General features: G+C 38.1%; 1 protein-coding gene across 1 annotated transcript in view; it reads right to left on the bottom strand.

The window, feature by feature from the left end:
- Window positions 1-8,864, bottom strand: part of LOC139728024 (low-density lipoprotein receptor-related protein 1-like) — a 232,661-nt gene extending 223,797 nt beyond the window's left edge. The window contains exon 1 of the mRNA XM_071638990.1: window positions 8,621-8,864. Within this exon, the coding sequence (XP_071495091.1) occupies window positions 8,621-8,711 (91 nt within the window). The 5' untranslated portion in view covers window positions 8,712-8,864. The remainder of the gene's footprint in view (window positions 1-8,620) is intronic.
- Between the last annotated feature and the right edge of the window lie 8,626 nt (window positions 8,865-17,490).

The following is a 17,490-nucleotide window of genomic DNA, read 5'->3' as shown; positions in this document are numbered from 1 at the left end:
GGGTAGTCTTGATAACTGGGTAAAATCTACTCTCATTGATGCAATGCAATTAAGCCTGAAAAAAGAAGATTATCCTTCATCACCCATATCATTAGCAATGTGTCATTTCAACAGTCATTCAGATGGATGTACATGTAGGCTACCTGGTACTGTAAAAGTGGATATTTTCGCGCGACTAATCTTTTCGCGCTAGGCCAGGTCAGAAGAGTTTCGCGAGTTTTTGATTCCGCAGAATCAAGACATCACGCACAGGAATGTATGACAAGCAAAAATATTTGCGTGCTTTTATTTTCGCGCAAGTTTCTGGTTGCGTGAAATGCACGAAAATTTCAACACCGCGAAAATTTCCACTTTTACAGCAGGTCCTACAGGGGCTACTTGTACATGTAACTAGCTTGAACATCACTTATTTCACAATCCACACGTCTACAGTTACAAGTCTGGAACGCAGCAAATGGCATTTATATGCTTTATACTGTAGTATGCATTGGCATTTGTTTCAAGTCATCACATACTATATAATATATAGCGAGTCTAAAATTTTGCAAATCAGGAGTTCCCAACAATTTCGTGAGTGGTTAAATTCACTATTGTGGAGTACGGTACTGAACAGAGAAATGTATGTGCACAAGTCACATTCATACTGGGATCAGAGTTGATATTTTTGTTTGATTTTAGATATGGTGAATAGCAGCTGACTCGCAAAATTCATGAATATAAAAACCTTGGGAAACATTCGCCGTATACAGTATTCTACTAAAAACTCAGACGATACCACTGTTTGTGTACAAGGTCAATGGCATCCTGACATGGTCCTGAGAGGAGTCAACCAACCCCCTTTCAGACTACAGAGTTCTCCTGCTGATTACACGACAGACAAAATGTAGTTGTATGGATTTGGGATGTATGAATACAGGACGTTTTAATGTGGCTGTATGCTCATTGTATGGATATGCTTATACGTCATATCTCAAAATTATGATTTTATCATTTTGTTCCGTACGACTTACAGCTGTATATACAATGTAGGGCCTATCCATAAGATGTTAATTCGTGTCTGAATGCTGTAATATCCATGTATGAGAAGGTGGGGCTGACAAACTGAACACATCACACATCTTTGAATGTCTCCAATAATGTTGATACTTTTGAGAGACAATAGCGGTAATCAAAGTTGTTAACCCATTTAGAACAGACTAATTTTGCTATTTTGTAATCACACATTTTCCATAAACACCTGTCCGAACATGTACACAAGACTAGTCTTCAATAGGTTAAAGGACAAATCTTGTTCATCTTCATAGACATGTAGGTTGAGTGAATGCAGCAATATTGGTAGAACACATCAGTGAGAGTTTGAAGAAAATCGGACAATCCATTAAAAAGTTATGAATTTTTGAAGTTTCTGCTCAGTCAAGGCTGGATGAGAAGACTACTAAAGTCTGTGATGTCACATGTGTACAACGATATTATAGAAAGTATAAAGAAAATTCAAGATATTTTCACTTTTCTCGCTTAACAAAAGGTCACTCAACTTCTCTCTTTTAGAAGGCAAGGGGAATAATATTACCGTTAACATGTCAGTAACAAGTTGAAGAAATGTGCACTTTATTCATAAAGTAAGGTTTTGTGAAATTCTCTTTTTATTTTCCTTCTATTATGGTACGCATCTGACATCATACACTGTAGTAGTCTTCTCATCCAGCAGTGATTGCGCAGACACTTTAAAGACTAATAACTTTTGAACAGATTGTCGGATTTTCCCCAAACTTTCACTGATAAGTTCTACTAAAACTGCTGCATTCACTCAACCCACATGTCTATGAAGGTGAACTTGTCCTTTAATGTCTTGCTCTGTTGAAAAAAAGAAACAAATACTGCTGAAATCTATTCACTTACAAACTTGTGAAGTACTATAAAATCTGTGCATGTTCAGCTCTTCTAATTGTAAGAGTGTGTCACAATATTGCTGTACTTGCACGAGTTCATGCTTCAAAAGTTGAATCAAATTTCATGGTACAACAGACTGTTTAAATTAAAGATGCTCTGCAAGTTCAAAACAAGTGGGATGAAACATGAAAGGTGTTAAAAGGCTGCCTTGTAAATCTCGCTTCCAATGAAAAAATTCCCTCCATTGAGAAACCGCATCATTGATTTATGAATAATGACAAACAGATCAATCCATGGTATGGCGGAAGTATTTCCTTAATTACAAAGCGGGCGAGTGGCTGTTGAATTTGATTTCATTGAATAGTTCAAAAAAAAAAGTCAGAGATTTATCATTCTATTCTTAAAGCTTTTTTTCCCCTTTTCTTTGCCAACAGTCAACCTTGCACTGCCGTCATACACCATGGAATCACTATGCCGTGGAGAAATGCTTCATTGGGGGAATGAGAAAGATTTCTTTAGTTGCGGACTTTGGGGTCAACTTCAGAGCAGAGTAAATATGTTGGCAGGCGTGCATCTACTCCATTCAGACTGGCTATAACTCCCAGTTGCATGTCCTTACATGTTCACAGGGGTTTGTTGTTGTTGTTTTTTTCACTTTGCTTTTTGTTTTGTTTTTGGTTCATTTGTTTTTGTTTTGTTTTTTTTTCATATGTAATGTGTACAGTTGATGAGTAGCTAGAGTAATCCTGTTGGCTTTGAATCATTAAAACCTCAACATTACACTGAACAAATGTACTCTGCGTACAATGATGTGTCGCACCATGACATAGCCACACACTTTTGAAGGACTATTCAACCTGGCACAATGGAGAATTAATCCCCATTGCAAAATACCCTCACAGATGATTACAACAGTTCAGACGTATTGTATCTGTCTCACATGTCCTATGGCCTCCTACAGGAAATGTGGATATACAGAGCTTGACAAAGCTGGAGTTTGAAATCATTAACAAAAACTAACTTTTTATCGAAAATAAAGTGTGACGTTGTTCATAGAAGTAAAACATCAGCATGATATGTGGTTTTTTTTTGGATCATCTTGTTCATGGAGAAAAACAACATGAGACAAAATCATTTCTAGGACTTTCTTCAGATGAAGAACACTGAAAGTCAGCCCATTAAAATGAGTAAAGTGAAACAAAACTTTGTTCCTGTGCTACAGAATCATCAATCACTGCTGTGTCTGACACATGCTGACAGGACCTCCTGACTGTAGGGAGAATCCTAGGTCAGAAATCATTTGGTTGTTGATGACATTTGTGCTGCTACAGAATGAAAAAAAAGGTGTCTTTGAGTTCTATTTCCAGTTTTCTACTGAAAACCTTACTTATGCACCATGGTGTGTAGCCACGCAGCACTTCTTGTCCAAAATCTATGGGAAGGCTCTTCAACACATTCATGAAACATGACTTGCTGCAGTCATTATTACAAGTGTACGCATGTCATGTAGGCGCATTCCCCATTCATATCAGATGTGTACTATATTGTATGTTTGTTTTCATGGTCATTTCCCTTTGTGCATGTGTGTGTGTTTGACTGCATACAGAATAAAACCATACAAAAATCAGCATGAATACAGCATGAAAAACAGACATCGTGGACAAATATTTTATACCAGCCACTGGACCATCTACACATGGGAATCCAGACATTTCTAGATATACAATTTGTATGCCAGAACCCAAATATATCAGAACAAATTTTTTGCTGATGCAATTAAACTATGGAACTCTTTAGCACCACCAAGCATAGTTTATAGCACATCCTTAAAGATTTTCAAGCAGGGGGTGCAACAAGTTAGGCTTCGTTCTCCCAACTTTTTTAGCAGCACACAGAACTAGTAGTTGATCTTTTTGCATGCACTTTTCATCTTGGGCACTTGACAAGCCCAATTGCGACAATACGCCAACAGAGGTCCGTACTCCAATGGAAGAGGAAGAAAAAGAACTCAAGAAAGAAATCTCACCAAATAATTTTATAATACCATACATAGTATCAGCAATAAAGATCTAAAACCAGTTTCCTGCAGCTAGATAGCTCAGTAATAGTACAGCTTTACTGTAGTTAAATACAAATGTCAGGTTCTATGTACTACTATACACTGTACCTCTCACTATCCTTTCACATTTGAAGTATACCCTGAACATTATACTAAACTTTGTGACATGGAAGAGCACCTAAGAGGCACTCTTAACATGCTCGTCATTTCTTGTCAACTTCTTTCACAGTTTGTAATTTAAAGAAATTAACTTTATATCCCTCGTTTACGGAGTTCATCCCTAATGAACTCTGTAAAAGTCTTTTTTTTGTGTGTGTGTGTGCATCTGCTCATTGCAACTGTTACAAAACTAAGACTACCGGTACTACAGTCGGGCAATTGCAAACAGGAATGTGGCATGCATGCTATTGGTGCAAGTACCATACACCCACTTACAATGCATGGTGTCTCAGCACCAAGGATCCCATCGCGACATGTGCAACAAATCCAATGCCATGGTGTTTGACTTTTTAGTGCAACTGGGACTACTTTTACTTTTCATTTCCTCTAATTAACTTGTAAAGAGCTACAAACTCATGTTTTCAGAAAACACTATTCCAGAACAACAGCCTTCATTGTAATAAACTAAATAGTCAACAAACTGATACATTAAAGACTTGGTTGATCTCATAGTACAAATTATTAGAGGCATTGATTACCTGGTTTTCCCTTTATTTTTGACACATCAAAGTTTTCATATACTGTGCATTTAAGTCAGTGCAATGTACACACTGTTATGCTGTGGTATGCAGCTTGCTGATACATGTAGGCCTACAGTTAACAACAAAATTATTCATACCCCTGGGAAATTGTTTGCTTTGAGCACAATTCTTACAAGTACAGCTGTAAATGATGGAGTGATAGTGATTGGGTGTTATATCTCAACATTTCTATTGTTATACAAATGAGGTGAAACTGGAATTAATGTCAACTTAGAGAGGACAAATAAGAGTAAAAAGTTAACACCCAATCACCATCACTCCATCCTTCACTTGTAAGAAAGCTGCTCAAAACTAATAATTTCTCAGGGGTATGAATAATTTTGTTGTTAACTGTAGGTATTAATTATTCTTCGGTAACTTGCAAGCAAGGTCTCAGTACAGAAGGTCAGTTGGTATTGTACATGTATTCTAAGGTCACTCTTGAGCCCCAAAACCAAGTCCGGTGAAGATTATTTCCTGGGGGAAGATTTATGAGTGTAACACAGTGGACAGCCTAGGGGTACCTCCAGGTAGCCTCCAGCGAAATCTCACCAGGGTAGACGTGGGGTAGCCTCTGGCAAACCGCCGGAGGCTACCCCGTGAAGGTGTGTGTAAAAAAATTAAGATGATCACGGGGTGAATCTTCCCTGGAGGCGTCATGTGACCAGCGCTACAGTCAGGTGACCAGTGCTGCCGCTGTCACGCAAATTGTATATTGCGCAATACTAGTACTCCATGCACGCGTATCAGCAACCAGCACACGGCAGGGACTCCTGAAGGTTACTATGGTAACGTCTCCAAAGAAGGGTTTCGAACAGTGCACTCGGCGTTCAACCCGTGTTTTATGGAATCTGTGGAATGTAAACACAGGCGAATCTTCGCCAGCAAACATGCGCGCACACCTGGGGAAGGTCTAGCTAAGAGGGATCTCTCCAGGGTTGTTAGTACTCAGTCACTGTACAATTGTATGTTGACTGCCATGAACTGAATCTAACTAACCAAAAAAAAAAAAATACTTGTGAATGAGATGCAGTACTCCCATCACTCACTCTTCTTCAAATATATTCATCTGTGTGCACTTTTGACTGATACCAACTCTGCTGAACATAGAACACACTTACAGCCCATGAACACAGTGCAAGAGGTGCTCCTAGAGCATTCATGAAAACCTCAAAATTCTGTATGAACAATCAGGCCCTGAAATGCTCATGTTATGCCCTTCTCTAGACTAGTTTCAGGAACATGTTATGAGGCGCTCTTAACTCTGTACAAACGGTCAGCAACATTTGGAGCACTATATGCACTACTACAAGATGAGCACGTAGGCCTACAAAATTCTCTGTGCTTGCTAAGGTTGCCATGACAGTTATGCCCCTTTCAGCCACTTTATGTGTGGTCATGGCAGACGGCGACTATCTGTATGGACCAACTCAATGGGCATGAAAGTCAAAGCACTCCAGGTGAGTCTCCTGTGCCAAACTTTGTGTATAAAATGGAGTATTTGCACTCACCACTCAAAACACAAACAACAAATCAGAGAAATGTGTAAGTGTGGTACTGGGATCAAGTAATGTGCATTTTCTTTCCTTACACCACTAACAGAACACTGAAACAAGACAAAATCAGAAGTGCCCAATGTAATCCTGTGAAGCTGTTGCAAGCAGTATATTTATTAGTACAGTATTAGAGGATGACCACAGATGATCAGAATGAAAGATGTTTAATAAAAAGCAAACTATTTTCAATGACTTAAAATGAAGAGTACAACTGGTATCCTTTATATCACATTTTCTGTGTTGCCATCACAAGGCAATGTTGACTGTAAAGCAGGGTTGAATAAAGGGCTGTCGAACTACAAATTGTAAGTTGAAGGCATCAACTCAAAATCTGACACTGATAGCAGCAAAATACTACCACACCTGTGAGCCAACCATGTCAATGCCTCTGATATCTTTCATAATAGAAGTAGGGTTCCACATGGTTTCCATCGATACTAGTACCGGTATATATTTAGTTAAAGGTTTTGATAAAACATTAAATTATGAACACAACACAACCTTTTATTTAGTCTATGTCTTATCTTTCTGTTATTTTCACCATTCTGTCTGTCTGGTTTCATTCATTTCAAAGAGGCAACCTGAATATGATACTGAATTTGATTTCTTTTATTTTTGGTTCAGTATCATTCCAACTCTTTCCTGACATTTTAGATTACTTACTTACTTTACTTTACTTTACTTCAATCCATCGATGCTAGTAGGTCTGAGCCTGTTCATCGATCGATTGGTGGACATTTGAATCAATCTTTCAATTATGAAGTGGTTCTATGGCAAGGTGTGTGTGTGGAGAGAGAGGATTCAAGACATCTGTTAGTATCCTTCAGGGTCATATACAGATGGTAATTTTTTCCAATAGCTGTCTAGTCTGTTTTTGAAGGAATTCACAGATGGGGCACTGACTACCTCTTCTGGTAGCTTATTTCATGATTCCACCACTCTATTTGAGAAGAAGAATTTTCTAACATCAAGGTGAGCGAATGTCTTCTTTAGTTTCAGAGTGTGACCACGTGTTCTGTCTTCATTGTTTAGATGTAGCAGGTCAGTGTTATATAAGCCATGGAGATACTTGTAAACATCAATCATATCATTTCTCCTTCTGCGATGGATAAGCGATGGTAATTTGAGGCATCTTAACCGGCTTTTGTAGGGTATGTTCTTCAAACTTGGTACCATCTTTGTGGCCCTACGCTGGACATTTTCAAGTCTCCTCTGTTCACCAATCCTGTATGGTGACCATGCTGCTTGACCATACTCTAAGACAGGCCTCACAAGTCCTCTGTACAAAAGTTTGAAGGTGTCCTCATCAATGTTTATGAAAGCTCTTCGTATTACCCCTGTAGTTTGTTGGACTTGGACACAGCCTGGGAAATGTGATCTTTGAAGGAGAGCTTAGAATCTACAAGCACTCCGAGGTCTCTTTCCACTTCAGATTCTTTCAGGGTTACTGTTTCATTGCCACTTTTCATGCAGTATTCATGACTTGAGGGTGACCTGCCTATCTGCAACACAGTGCACTTGTCAGGATGGAATCTAAGCTGCCATTCCTCTGCCCATTTCTGCATCTTATTCAGATCAAGTTGCAATTTCTGAGAATCCGCAATCTTCTAAGGTGTCACATCTAGCATAAAATTTAGTGTCATCTTCAAAAAGCTTGATTCCAGACTCAATAGCGTTGGGAAGGTCATTAATGTAGATCAAGAACAACAGCGGAAACTTGCTGAAAGTGGGAGGGCATGACAAGACTACTGTCTTTCCAGAAGCCCGACAAGACAGGTGAAAATACAGGTGAATACAGCGGCCCGAGTACGCTTCCCTGCGGAATTCCACTGTGTACTGATGACCATTCCGACTGCTATTAGTATTACTATAATACAATTTTTTTCCCTATGTATGGATGCCCTCTCTACCTCATGATATCCACAGAAGTTTAAATATTTGCACCTTTTTCACACTTCAATCATGTGACACACTCACATTCACAAACAGATAAAGGGATTACTTCAAGCTTCATCATGTGTCAAGTAACTCCTTTACGTCAATGCACATAGGCCTACAGAGAAAATACATGTGCCATCAAACTTCACATTGCGACAAAACCAAAAAAGGCAACAGTTTGTACCACACTTTAATACAACATGTAGAGTTGTCAATGATCAGCTAGCTGTTACAGTTCTACACCATTATTCTTCATTTAGAATCTTATACATATCTTACGTCTCCCTCTCTACATCGAAAGATCAGAAATCAGTGTGCGAACTGACAACTCCCAAGAGTACTGTGCCTTTTTACCACCTAGTTCTAGACTACGTGGGGTGGGGACCCCCAGTGCCCCTCCATTGCGATCATGACCTAAAAGTGGACACTATTCTTACCCCGAGCTTCGGCGGCGTTGCAGTGATATAAACATGCCAAGCAGCAGACGTTGCACAAGAACCACAAAACTGTTCTGATTGTTGAAGCCATCTACACGATCACTTCCTTTACGCTACTGTGAATCTCATAAGTAGAATATCCCATAAAGATGATGATATGAGTAGAAGTCTTGACCTAGAAAGTGTGTTGTTTCCACAACAACAGGAAGATACGGACGCCACCTATCCTTCGCCTCTAGCTCGCTGTACTGCTGCGTTAGTCTCGAACGTAACTTCTCTCTCTTCTTAATTCACTGGCTCTTCAACCCTCGGCAGACACCCATGCGCCTCCGCTCCGCTCCACACACTGTACATAACAGCTACACGTTTTATGTATTGATAATGCATACTCCATTCGTAGACATTCTCGAAATTATAGCCTGGGAATGATAGTCTGCGCATTCAGCTTTTCTTACCTTCAACTTCGAGAATGTAGACGTTATTGTGAATCATGAAAAGGTATATATAAATCAATTGCACACTCGATGCAAACATAGAGTATGACGTACAATTAGATCAAACAAGGGGGAATAATGGCAGTCCAATAATCACTTTTTATAATATCTCTGACCTGTTTATCAGACTAAGTAAATCTCGGCTGTTGTGAAAGGATCGTTTTTGTAACGGTGAGCTGGCTTGCTCGTCCTGTCTTCCTCTTCTTTCCGTTCTTGTTTTTGCTCTTCTTTTTCTTTCTGAAGTATTCTTCTTCTTTTGTTTCGTTTTCTTCTCTTCCCATCATCCTTTTTCCTTCTCTCCATTTTCTCCTCCTCATCCTCCTTCTCCTTCTTTTCTTCCTCTCTCTTCAGGGAAATTCTTGTTCTTGTTATACTCTTTCTTCATTAACTTCTCATTCTTTTGTCCGTTCTTTACAGTTAGGCCTTATTCCCTTTCATTTTGCAATTCCATGCATTCTGTTACCAGTACCTCAAAGTGCACTCTATTGCCTCCACTCATTTGCCAATATTTCAGGGTTTCTGAATTCGCTCAGAGACTGAGACTTACTTATGAATATAATTTCATAAAGAATTCCATTGTCACAGAGGTGGTATTATGTAGGGGCCTACTTTATGCAAGAAAGAAATTTGTATTGACGACAAGGAACGTGTTTACGCAAAATGGTTTAATGTGAGATGTAGAGGTTGTTTCAAAGTTTGTAATTTACTGAGAAAGCAACCTACATGTACCTCTCTATCATCCGCCATCGGATGCATGAAGGAGGGGTGGTAAAGAATGTCTTTACCATTACATGCCACGATCGATGCACACATGCACCAATCACTGAATTGTAGCAATTTCCACATAATTGATTTGACCAATCACAAACGTCTATGTTATAGTCCTATAAGTTAAATAAGTCATGTGTCATTTCGGCAGATAGCATTATAGCATGTTTCTGTCAAAACTCTTATTGATAGTTCTCGAAATTGCTCCTAATGCGAAATCATCAATTTTAACAAACATTCCAATATGCAAGACCTATAACTGCTCTGGGAAGCCAATTTCGATTGTGTTCCATCCTATACAATACAGTTTCAGATTTCTAGGTGAATTAATAAATTTTCGGGAATGAATACTATATAGTGATACGAAGAATCATTGATCAGGTCCAGCTGTCTTTCACATTGCATGTGAAATGCTTGAAGCGGTTTACAATGAATTGCGATATTGGTCTGTGTTCTTTCGACCCGAGAAAAGACTTGACATGCGCAATTTAGTATTTTTTAAACACACTAAAGTTAACACATTTTCCATTTTCAGTCGTAGTGAAACTTTTGATCTGCAACAGAAATTGGGCATTTGTTCCCTACTGCCGTAGAAATATCAATACTAACAAACGATGATGGATGAAAACGACAAAGACATATGACAGTTATGCTATAATCAACATATTTAGCCATTATTATTATCATGATTAATATCAAATGTATTGTTAATTATACAATTTGCAGTAACAGTTATGAAATTGATGAAAAAAAAGTATCAAAATAGTAGTAGATGTAGCAGTAGTAGTAGTAGTAAGTAGTAGTAGCAGTATAGTAGTAGAAGTAGTAGTAGTATAGTAGTAGTAGTAGTGTGTGTTGCTAAACATCGAGTTTCGAGTTTCGAGTATCGAGTTTCGAGTTTCGAGTATCGAGTATCGAGTTTCGAGTATCGAGTTTCGAGTATCGAGTATCGAGTTTCGAGTTTCGAGTATCGAGTTTCGAGTATCGAGTTTCGAGTTTCGAGTTTGGAATCTCAATTTCAAATTTCAAGTTGCAGATTTTCGTTAACTGGTAATTGTAAAGCCCGCGATATAAATCGGGAGCCTGTGTCTCCTTCTTTGCCATTGAATAGGCCTACTTCAAGCCTTACAGCAATCGCTTTAGAGTATGGGCTATTTTGTTATTGAATTGCACTTTTACTGCAATTTCATATCAAATCTGTGTGATTGAGTAGTAGTAGTAGTAGTAGTAGTAGTAGAAGTAGTAGTATAGTAGTCGTAGGTAGTAGTATAAGTAGAAGTAGTAGAAGTAGTAGCAGTCAAGTAGCAGTAGTAGTAGTGGTAGTAGTAGAAGTAGTGGTAGTAGTATATAGTAGTAGTAGTAGTGATAGCAGTAGTAATAGTAATAGTAATTATATCAGCGTTACGACGTATTCTATTCCCATTGAACATCTAGTTACTTTGTATCAGATCTGAAGTACACATGCATATACATGTACAACGAAATACTATGACATAGGACACGCAGAATCAGAATCATGATAATAATTATAGAACACGCAGAGTCGGAATCAAAATAATAATCCCGGATAGATTAATTGTTATGAAAGGGAGACTAGACCTATATGAAATTATCCAGAAAGACTTTCTAGTATATTCCGACCCAAGGAAGTGTTTTACCTTATATACATAAAAACAATGCACGCAACAAGGGGGAAAAACAAGGATGCGCTGCAATGAATTCCTTTCATTAGTAATGTTCGTGTTGTATATGATAGTTCCCTCATATACTAATAAGTTATTGATCGCACGTCCCAAATACTTTCTGCCCAAATATCGTTTAAGATGAAATCTAAGTTTATCTATAACAATAAATTTACAAGTGTGCGTGTGTGGTGGGGGTGGGTTGCTTATCTAATCACCATCAGTCCGGTGTTTGACTGAATGATAATTGTGTTATGGGGATGGCATTTTTTTTTTTAAAATCAAACATTGCTGATTGTATATTGCGTTTTTACATTCAAGATGACGGTTTTGTTATGTAAAATTAAAGAAATCAAATAAAGATTACTGAAAACGCAAAAAAGTGTGTGTGTATGTGTGTGTGTGTGTGTGTGCGCGCGTGTGTGTATGTGTGTGTGTGTGTGTGTGTGTGTGTGTGTGTGTGTGTGTGTGTGTGTGTGTGTGTGCTTATGTGCTGTACAGTCTACCAAGTGTTTAGTGTGTTAGGTGCTCTCCGGTTGGTTATCCAGGTTGTGCCAGACTGTCGTAACGACCTGCTCTCTTCCTCTCTCTTCAAATACTACACATTGCTCCCTATGGATTACCTTTCCCTATATCTACGTTATAATTATTTTGGCCATAGGTATTTTGATCTTTTGTCATCTTTAGAAAGGATTTTATCGAATCCCGCGGGTATCGTCCAAGATTTTCTGACCTCTTTGTATTCATTCTACCAACACTGATTGAGTGCCATAGCGATAATCCACTAACCAGCTTAGAAAGCGGGGGTTTGCTTTCTTTACTCACAATAGGAGTAATCAGTCAATGAAAAGCCATTGATGTTAAGGGTCCTTCGATGAGATTTGCCTACGTAACATCGCTATACAGTGAAAAACTCAACCACGCCTTCCTTGATAAGAGGGCCTATATGCTCGTTGATACACACAGTTAGCTTTTTAATTATCTAGAAGAATTTAGAGAAGTGTATACTTCATAGAGTTAAAAGTTTATTTGATGTTACACAAATTAATTGAGGACATTGTTATCTCAAAAGGTTTTTTTCCTTCTTAATTACACGGTATATGGAGACCTATTTCATTTATTTTGTCTGTTGTGCAAAATCGAAAATTGCACAACGTCTGTACATGAAATCATCAAATTATCAAATTAAGTCATTCTTAAAATAAAATAACCGAGTGGGTCAATGTGAATGTACAGGTCACGACAAAATATCAATGATGACTTTAGGCGTACATAGGGAGCATATTGGATAATTCGTCAGAACGCAGTTTGAATATCTTTTGTTTTTATTTTGCACACAATTAAAAAGAAACGAAATCTGAAAAAGTAAATGTTGTTTCGTGTGATCGTGTCTGTGTTGGTTTTTACTTGCGTTCTTGCTCGAAGATAGAGGATCTCTAATTGAGAAAACAAGGCACTCGACACCGTTCTTGAAAGGCATACGTGTCAAGGGAAAAACAACAACCGAATACTGCATTTCGAGAGAATTTCTTGCGCTTTAGGGAAGCGGCATTGCCTGCTTGTCCTTAAAACGATCAGGACACAAGGTGGCGCTATGTAAATCAACAATATCGAGTTTCTATAGTATGTCTGTTTTTAGAAATGCCAATACTCTTCCAAACAAGCACTTTTCGAGCTGTTGAAAATTCCTCTCCCCAGTACCTCTCTACCTCCTTCTCTCACTTCCCAGTGTAAGCACTGCTCTCCAAGAGGGCCGTCAAGTTAATAAACTTAGAAAAAAAGATGTGTCCGAAAATAAGGAATGACACTGGGGATGCCGGTACAATAAAATCCCAAAGCTTTTAAATTGTCAAATTTTCAAAGTTGTTGTTGATATCTTGTAAGCAGTTGATTTTTGTGGAAAAATTAGACACTGAATAGCTATTCCGTAGGTAAACACATAATTTATTGTTGTTGATGGTGTTGAAAAGAACCACCAAATAATGATTCGACTGAATTCCTTACGCTGAAAGAAACTGGTAACACCGTGGCCTGCTTTACTCTAAAAGAAAACAAACAAACAAACAAACAAACAAACAAACAAACAAACAAAAAACCACTGGACATAATAAAAGATATTGCAATTTCAAACAACACTATCTCTGTCTTTGCTTCTGTAATATCAGAATGCTACCCTTCCAGTGAAGTACATTTAAAACTACTTTGTATATCAAATTTGAAAATATTGGAAATTTTGAAGTAAAGTTTGCGACAGGCAAAAGCCACGATGGACTGCAGGGTGCCTCGTGCGGGACTACCTGCTTTTATACTTCAGCCAGACCGGATTGGAGCCTTGCATTCTTCCTTTTTTTCCCCGATGATTAATTAGCATATGAAAGGTGGTCAAAACGGCGTTAAATCCTCCCGCTCTATCCAAACAGGTTTCAGTTCTATTACTTTTCTAGAAAGCAGCACTTCCACTTCCATGAAACTTGGACAATGAATGGTGACGCAACAAAAGCTCACATTATCCGCGTATTGTCCTGTCAGTCTGGCGTTGGAAGCAGTAAGTAGGCCTACTCGGAAAGGAACGAACGCTTCATTATTTTCCAGTTCACTGTATATAGACTGAAGCCATGTTTCGTGCTAGGGAAGAAGTTGAGGACTTTTCTTGCATGTATTTGGGTATGCTTCTTGTGCGTTAACATGGTTTTGTCTTTGTTTTGTTTTTTGACTCCGGAAATAATTTTGGTTTGTTTTATCTCTTTGGACGTAGCAAAACAATTAACGTTTTGGACGAAAAACCATTCACACGAAATATATTATATTTCTCATGTCTCACTATATGTATATAATACATAAAATAGTGAAACATGAGAAATATATATATATATATATATATATATATATATATATATATATATATATGTATATTTGGTATAGATGATATATTTATATATAATTATATATATATATATATATATATATATATATATATACATCATCTATGATGATATCAATGAAAACAGTAGGGGGAGCTGCATGAAAAGAAAAAAAAACCAAACTTTTAGACATTATAGTCCTATGACCATTACTACGTCTTCCTTTTCACAGGTAACAGTTTCCATCTGTTTCCTGGTTGGCAATGCTGAATAATAATGATCACCGTTCACTAGGACTGAGGGCGTTTTAAAGGTTACACTTTGCATTTAACTGTAAGAAGAATGAGTTCACACAGAAATTCAATATGTTCGATATATCCACGGTTGCATTAATGAATTGGAAAGAATGTGATGATAGCGGGTTTGCAGCCGTAAAAATATCCAAATGCTGTTTGTTGCATCCACTTGCGAAGGACTTATTTTTGTGGCTGCTTTCATTAAAGTGCAAATTAACAACGACAACAAAAAAGAGTTGAGTACGAGATTCTGCCGTTTATATCTCCTGTTTTATCATTTAGGGGCGAATCCAGGGATTCCGGAAGGGGGAGGGGGGGGGGGGGGGGGGGGTGCTACTTCCGGGTTTTCTGGTGCTACTTCCGGGTTTCGTCTCTTTGTTTTCCTTTTTATTTGTTTTGTTTTAACAACAAATAAAGAGGGGGCGCTCACCCGGTGCCCCCCCCCCCCCCCTTTGATCCGCCACTGTCAGTGTAACATTGTCGGTGAGTTAAAAATCGACTGTGAGAGAGGAGGAGGAGGAGGTGGGAAGCGGGGGGGGGGGGGGGGGGGGAGTGCGAGGCATAGCACTCCTTAAAAAATTAAACATGCAAGTGATATCCAAGTACCCCTATTGATTTGTGTGTGAATTTGTCTATTTCTCATACGTCTTTTTTGTCATTGAACGTGATTTTCTTTCATTTTTATATCATTTTATTTGATTTAATTTAATTTAATCTTATTTCATTTCCAACAACACAAAATATTTAAATACACATAGTAGTACAATGTTGTACTAATCAGGGGCGGATCCAGGAATTCCGTAAAGGGGGGGGGGGCGCAAACAATATTTTTGGTGCTACTTTCGGGTTTCATCTCATTCTTTCTTTTTATTTCTTTTGTTTCAACGACAAATAAAGACCGGGCGCACGCCCGGTGCGCCCCCTCTGGATCCGCCACTGCAAAGAAAAATACTGTGAAATGACAATTAATATTGTGGCCTTTCTGAGAGAACTAAAATTAAGATTGTTGGAAATGGAGGAGACATGCTGGAATCCAAAGTTTGTATATATATATTTGCAGTCTCCCCGTGGACAGCAACTACTTACTGAACTGAACTAATAAAACTAAGGCAAATTGCACAAAAAAGAAAGAAATATGTACACTCTCAAAACAAACAAACTACAACGCGAGGTAGCTCTCATGAGAGATTTGGCTAATTTGATTTTATTTCTGAATTTCTTTCTTCATACAGAAATGTGATATGAAGTCAATTGAACGAACTAATTGAGCACAGTATTATCTAAATCTGACAGTTGAAACAGATAAATGATTAATACAACTATCCAACATTATTCTATCACAATGCCAAATAAAAACGAGGAGGCGTTATTTCATGCATATTTCATAATTTTGTATGCAAACATTGAATCCTGTGTACCTGCCGTTCAAGAGACAAATTAAGCAACTCTAGATATAACAAAAATACATGAGACCATCATCATAAGCAAAAGCGTGACGAGGATAATGGACTCAGAAATAATTGTCTAAACAATACGACATAGTAAGAATAATATTCAAGTCACCACTCACTGAGTGGCGAGAAAGAGAAAGAGGGAAGAAAGAAGAGAAAAAGAAAGAAACGAAAAGAAAAGGAAGAAAAAAAAGGTGCAGCGGTGCATGTGCAAAATGTGAAGTGTTTGCGTGGAAATGAGTTGTGAATATGTGTTAATGTTTATGTTTGCTGTCTACGTTCAGTTCGGAGCCCTTACCTTAACACTATAGAAGCGAACAGAAGGAAAACCAGATAAAAACAACGTACGCTAATATTCAGAGATAGATAGAAAGAAAGAAGAAAGAGGAATTAGCGTGGAAGGAGTAACAGAAAGAGACCCAAGGAGAACAGAGAAGACACTTTTCATTTCTGGGAGACACAAAGTTGATGAATTCCTCAACGACAGGACACATTGGCCCGAATTCACGAAGGTGGTACAATCTTGTCCACGGTTCAAACCATGGACAAAGACCATGGTGTGCCAAGTGTCGCACGGAATATTTCGTTACGAAAGCAGTCATTTCGTTACGAAATATTGTCATTTTGTTACCAAATAATAATTTCGTCGACGAAAAAAGAACTGATTTCGTAAAGAAATATTCCATGCGACACTTGGCGCTTCATGGTCTTTGTCCATGGTTTAAACCATGGACAAGATTGTAAGATTGTACCAACTTTGTGAATTCGGGTCATTTAGTACAATGATGGGTCAATTGGCCTGTCCTTCCGGTGGCGTGCTCTCCCATTTGCCTCGACTTGAATGACTGAAAAAAAGGAGAAAAAACGAAATCATAAGTACTGTCAACTAAAAAAAGTGTTTTTGAGGGAGCTATCCGGCGGCATTTTCTATCTCCTTTAAAGAAGAGCAATCAAAGATGAAGGTATTCTGTCTCCCTCCCTCATTCTCTCTCTCTCTCTGTATGTGTGTGTGTGGAGGGGGGTATAACACTGTTTTTTGATTTTTCTGTTTGTACAACGGCATCAGCTGATATTATAATTGTATCGACTTGAATGTCGTCAATAACTAGAGATTATTGAAAAAAAAGTGTGTGTGTGTGTGTGTGAGTGTGTGTGTCTGTCTGTCTGTCTGTGTCTGTGTCAATCAATTCAATTCAATTCAATTCATTAATTTCATTCTTCTTTTTTTTTTCTTTCAACAAAAACATAACACAAGATAAATCAGGTATTATACATCATAAACAAAAAAACATTTGCCTTTGCAATAAATAAATGATAT

This window comes from Diadema antillarum, unplaced genomic scaffold, assembly GCF_040938485.1.
Source record: "Diadema antillarum isolate AM-2024a unplaced genomic scaffold, OU_Dant_1.0 seq00000161_RagTag, whole genome shotgun sequence".
NCBI lineage: Eukaryota > Metazoa > Echinodermata > Echinoidea > Diadematoida > Diadematidae > Diadema > Diadema antillarum.
The sequence above is the reverse complement of the archived record's forward strand: the minus strand, read 5'-3'. Positions and strand labels throughout refer to the sequence as shown.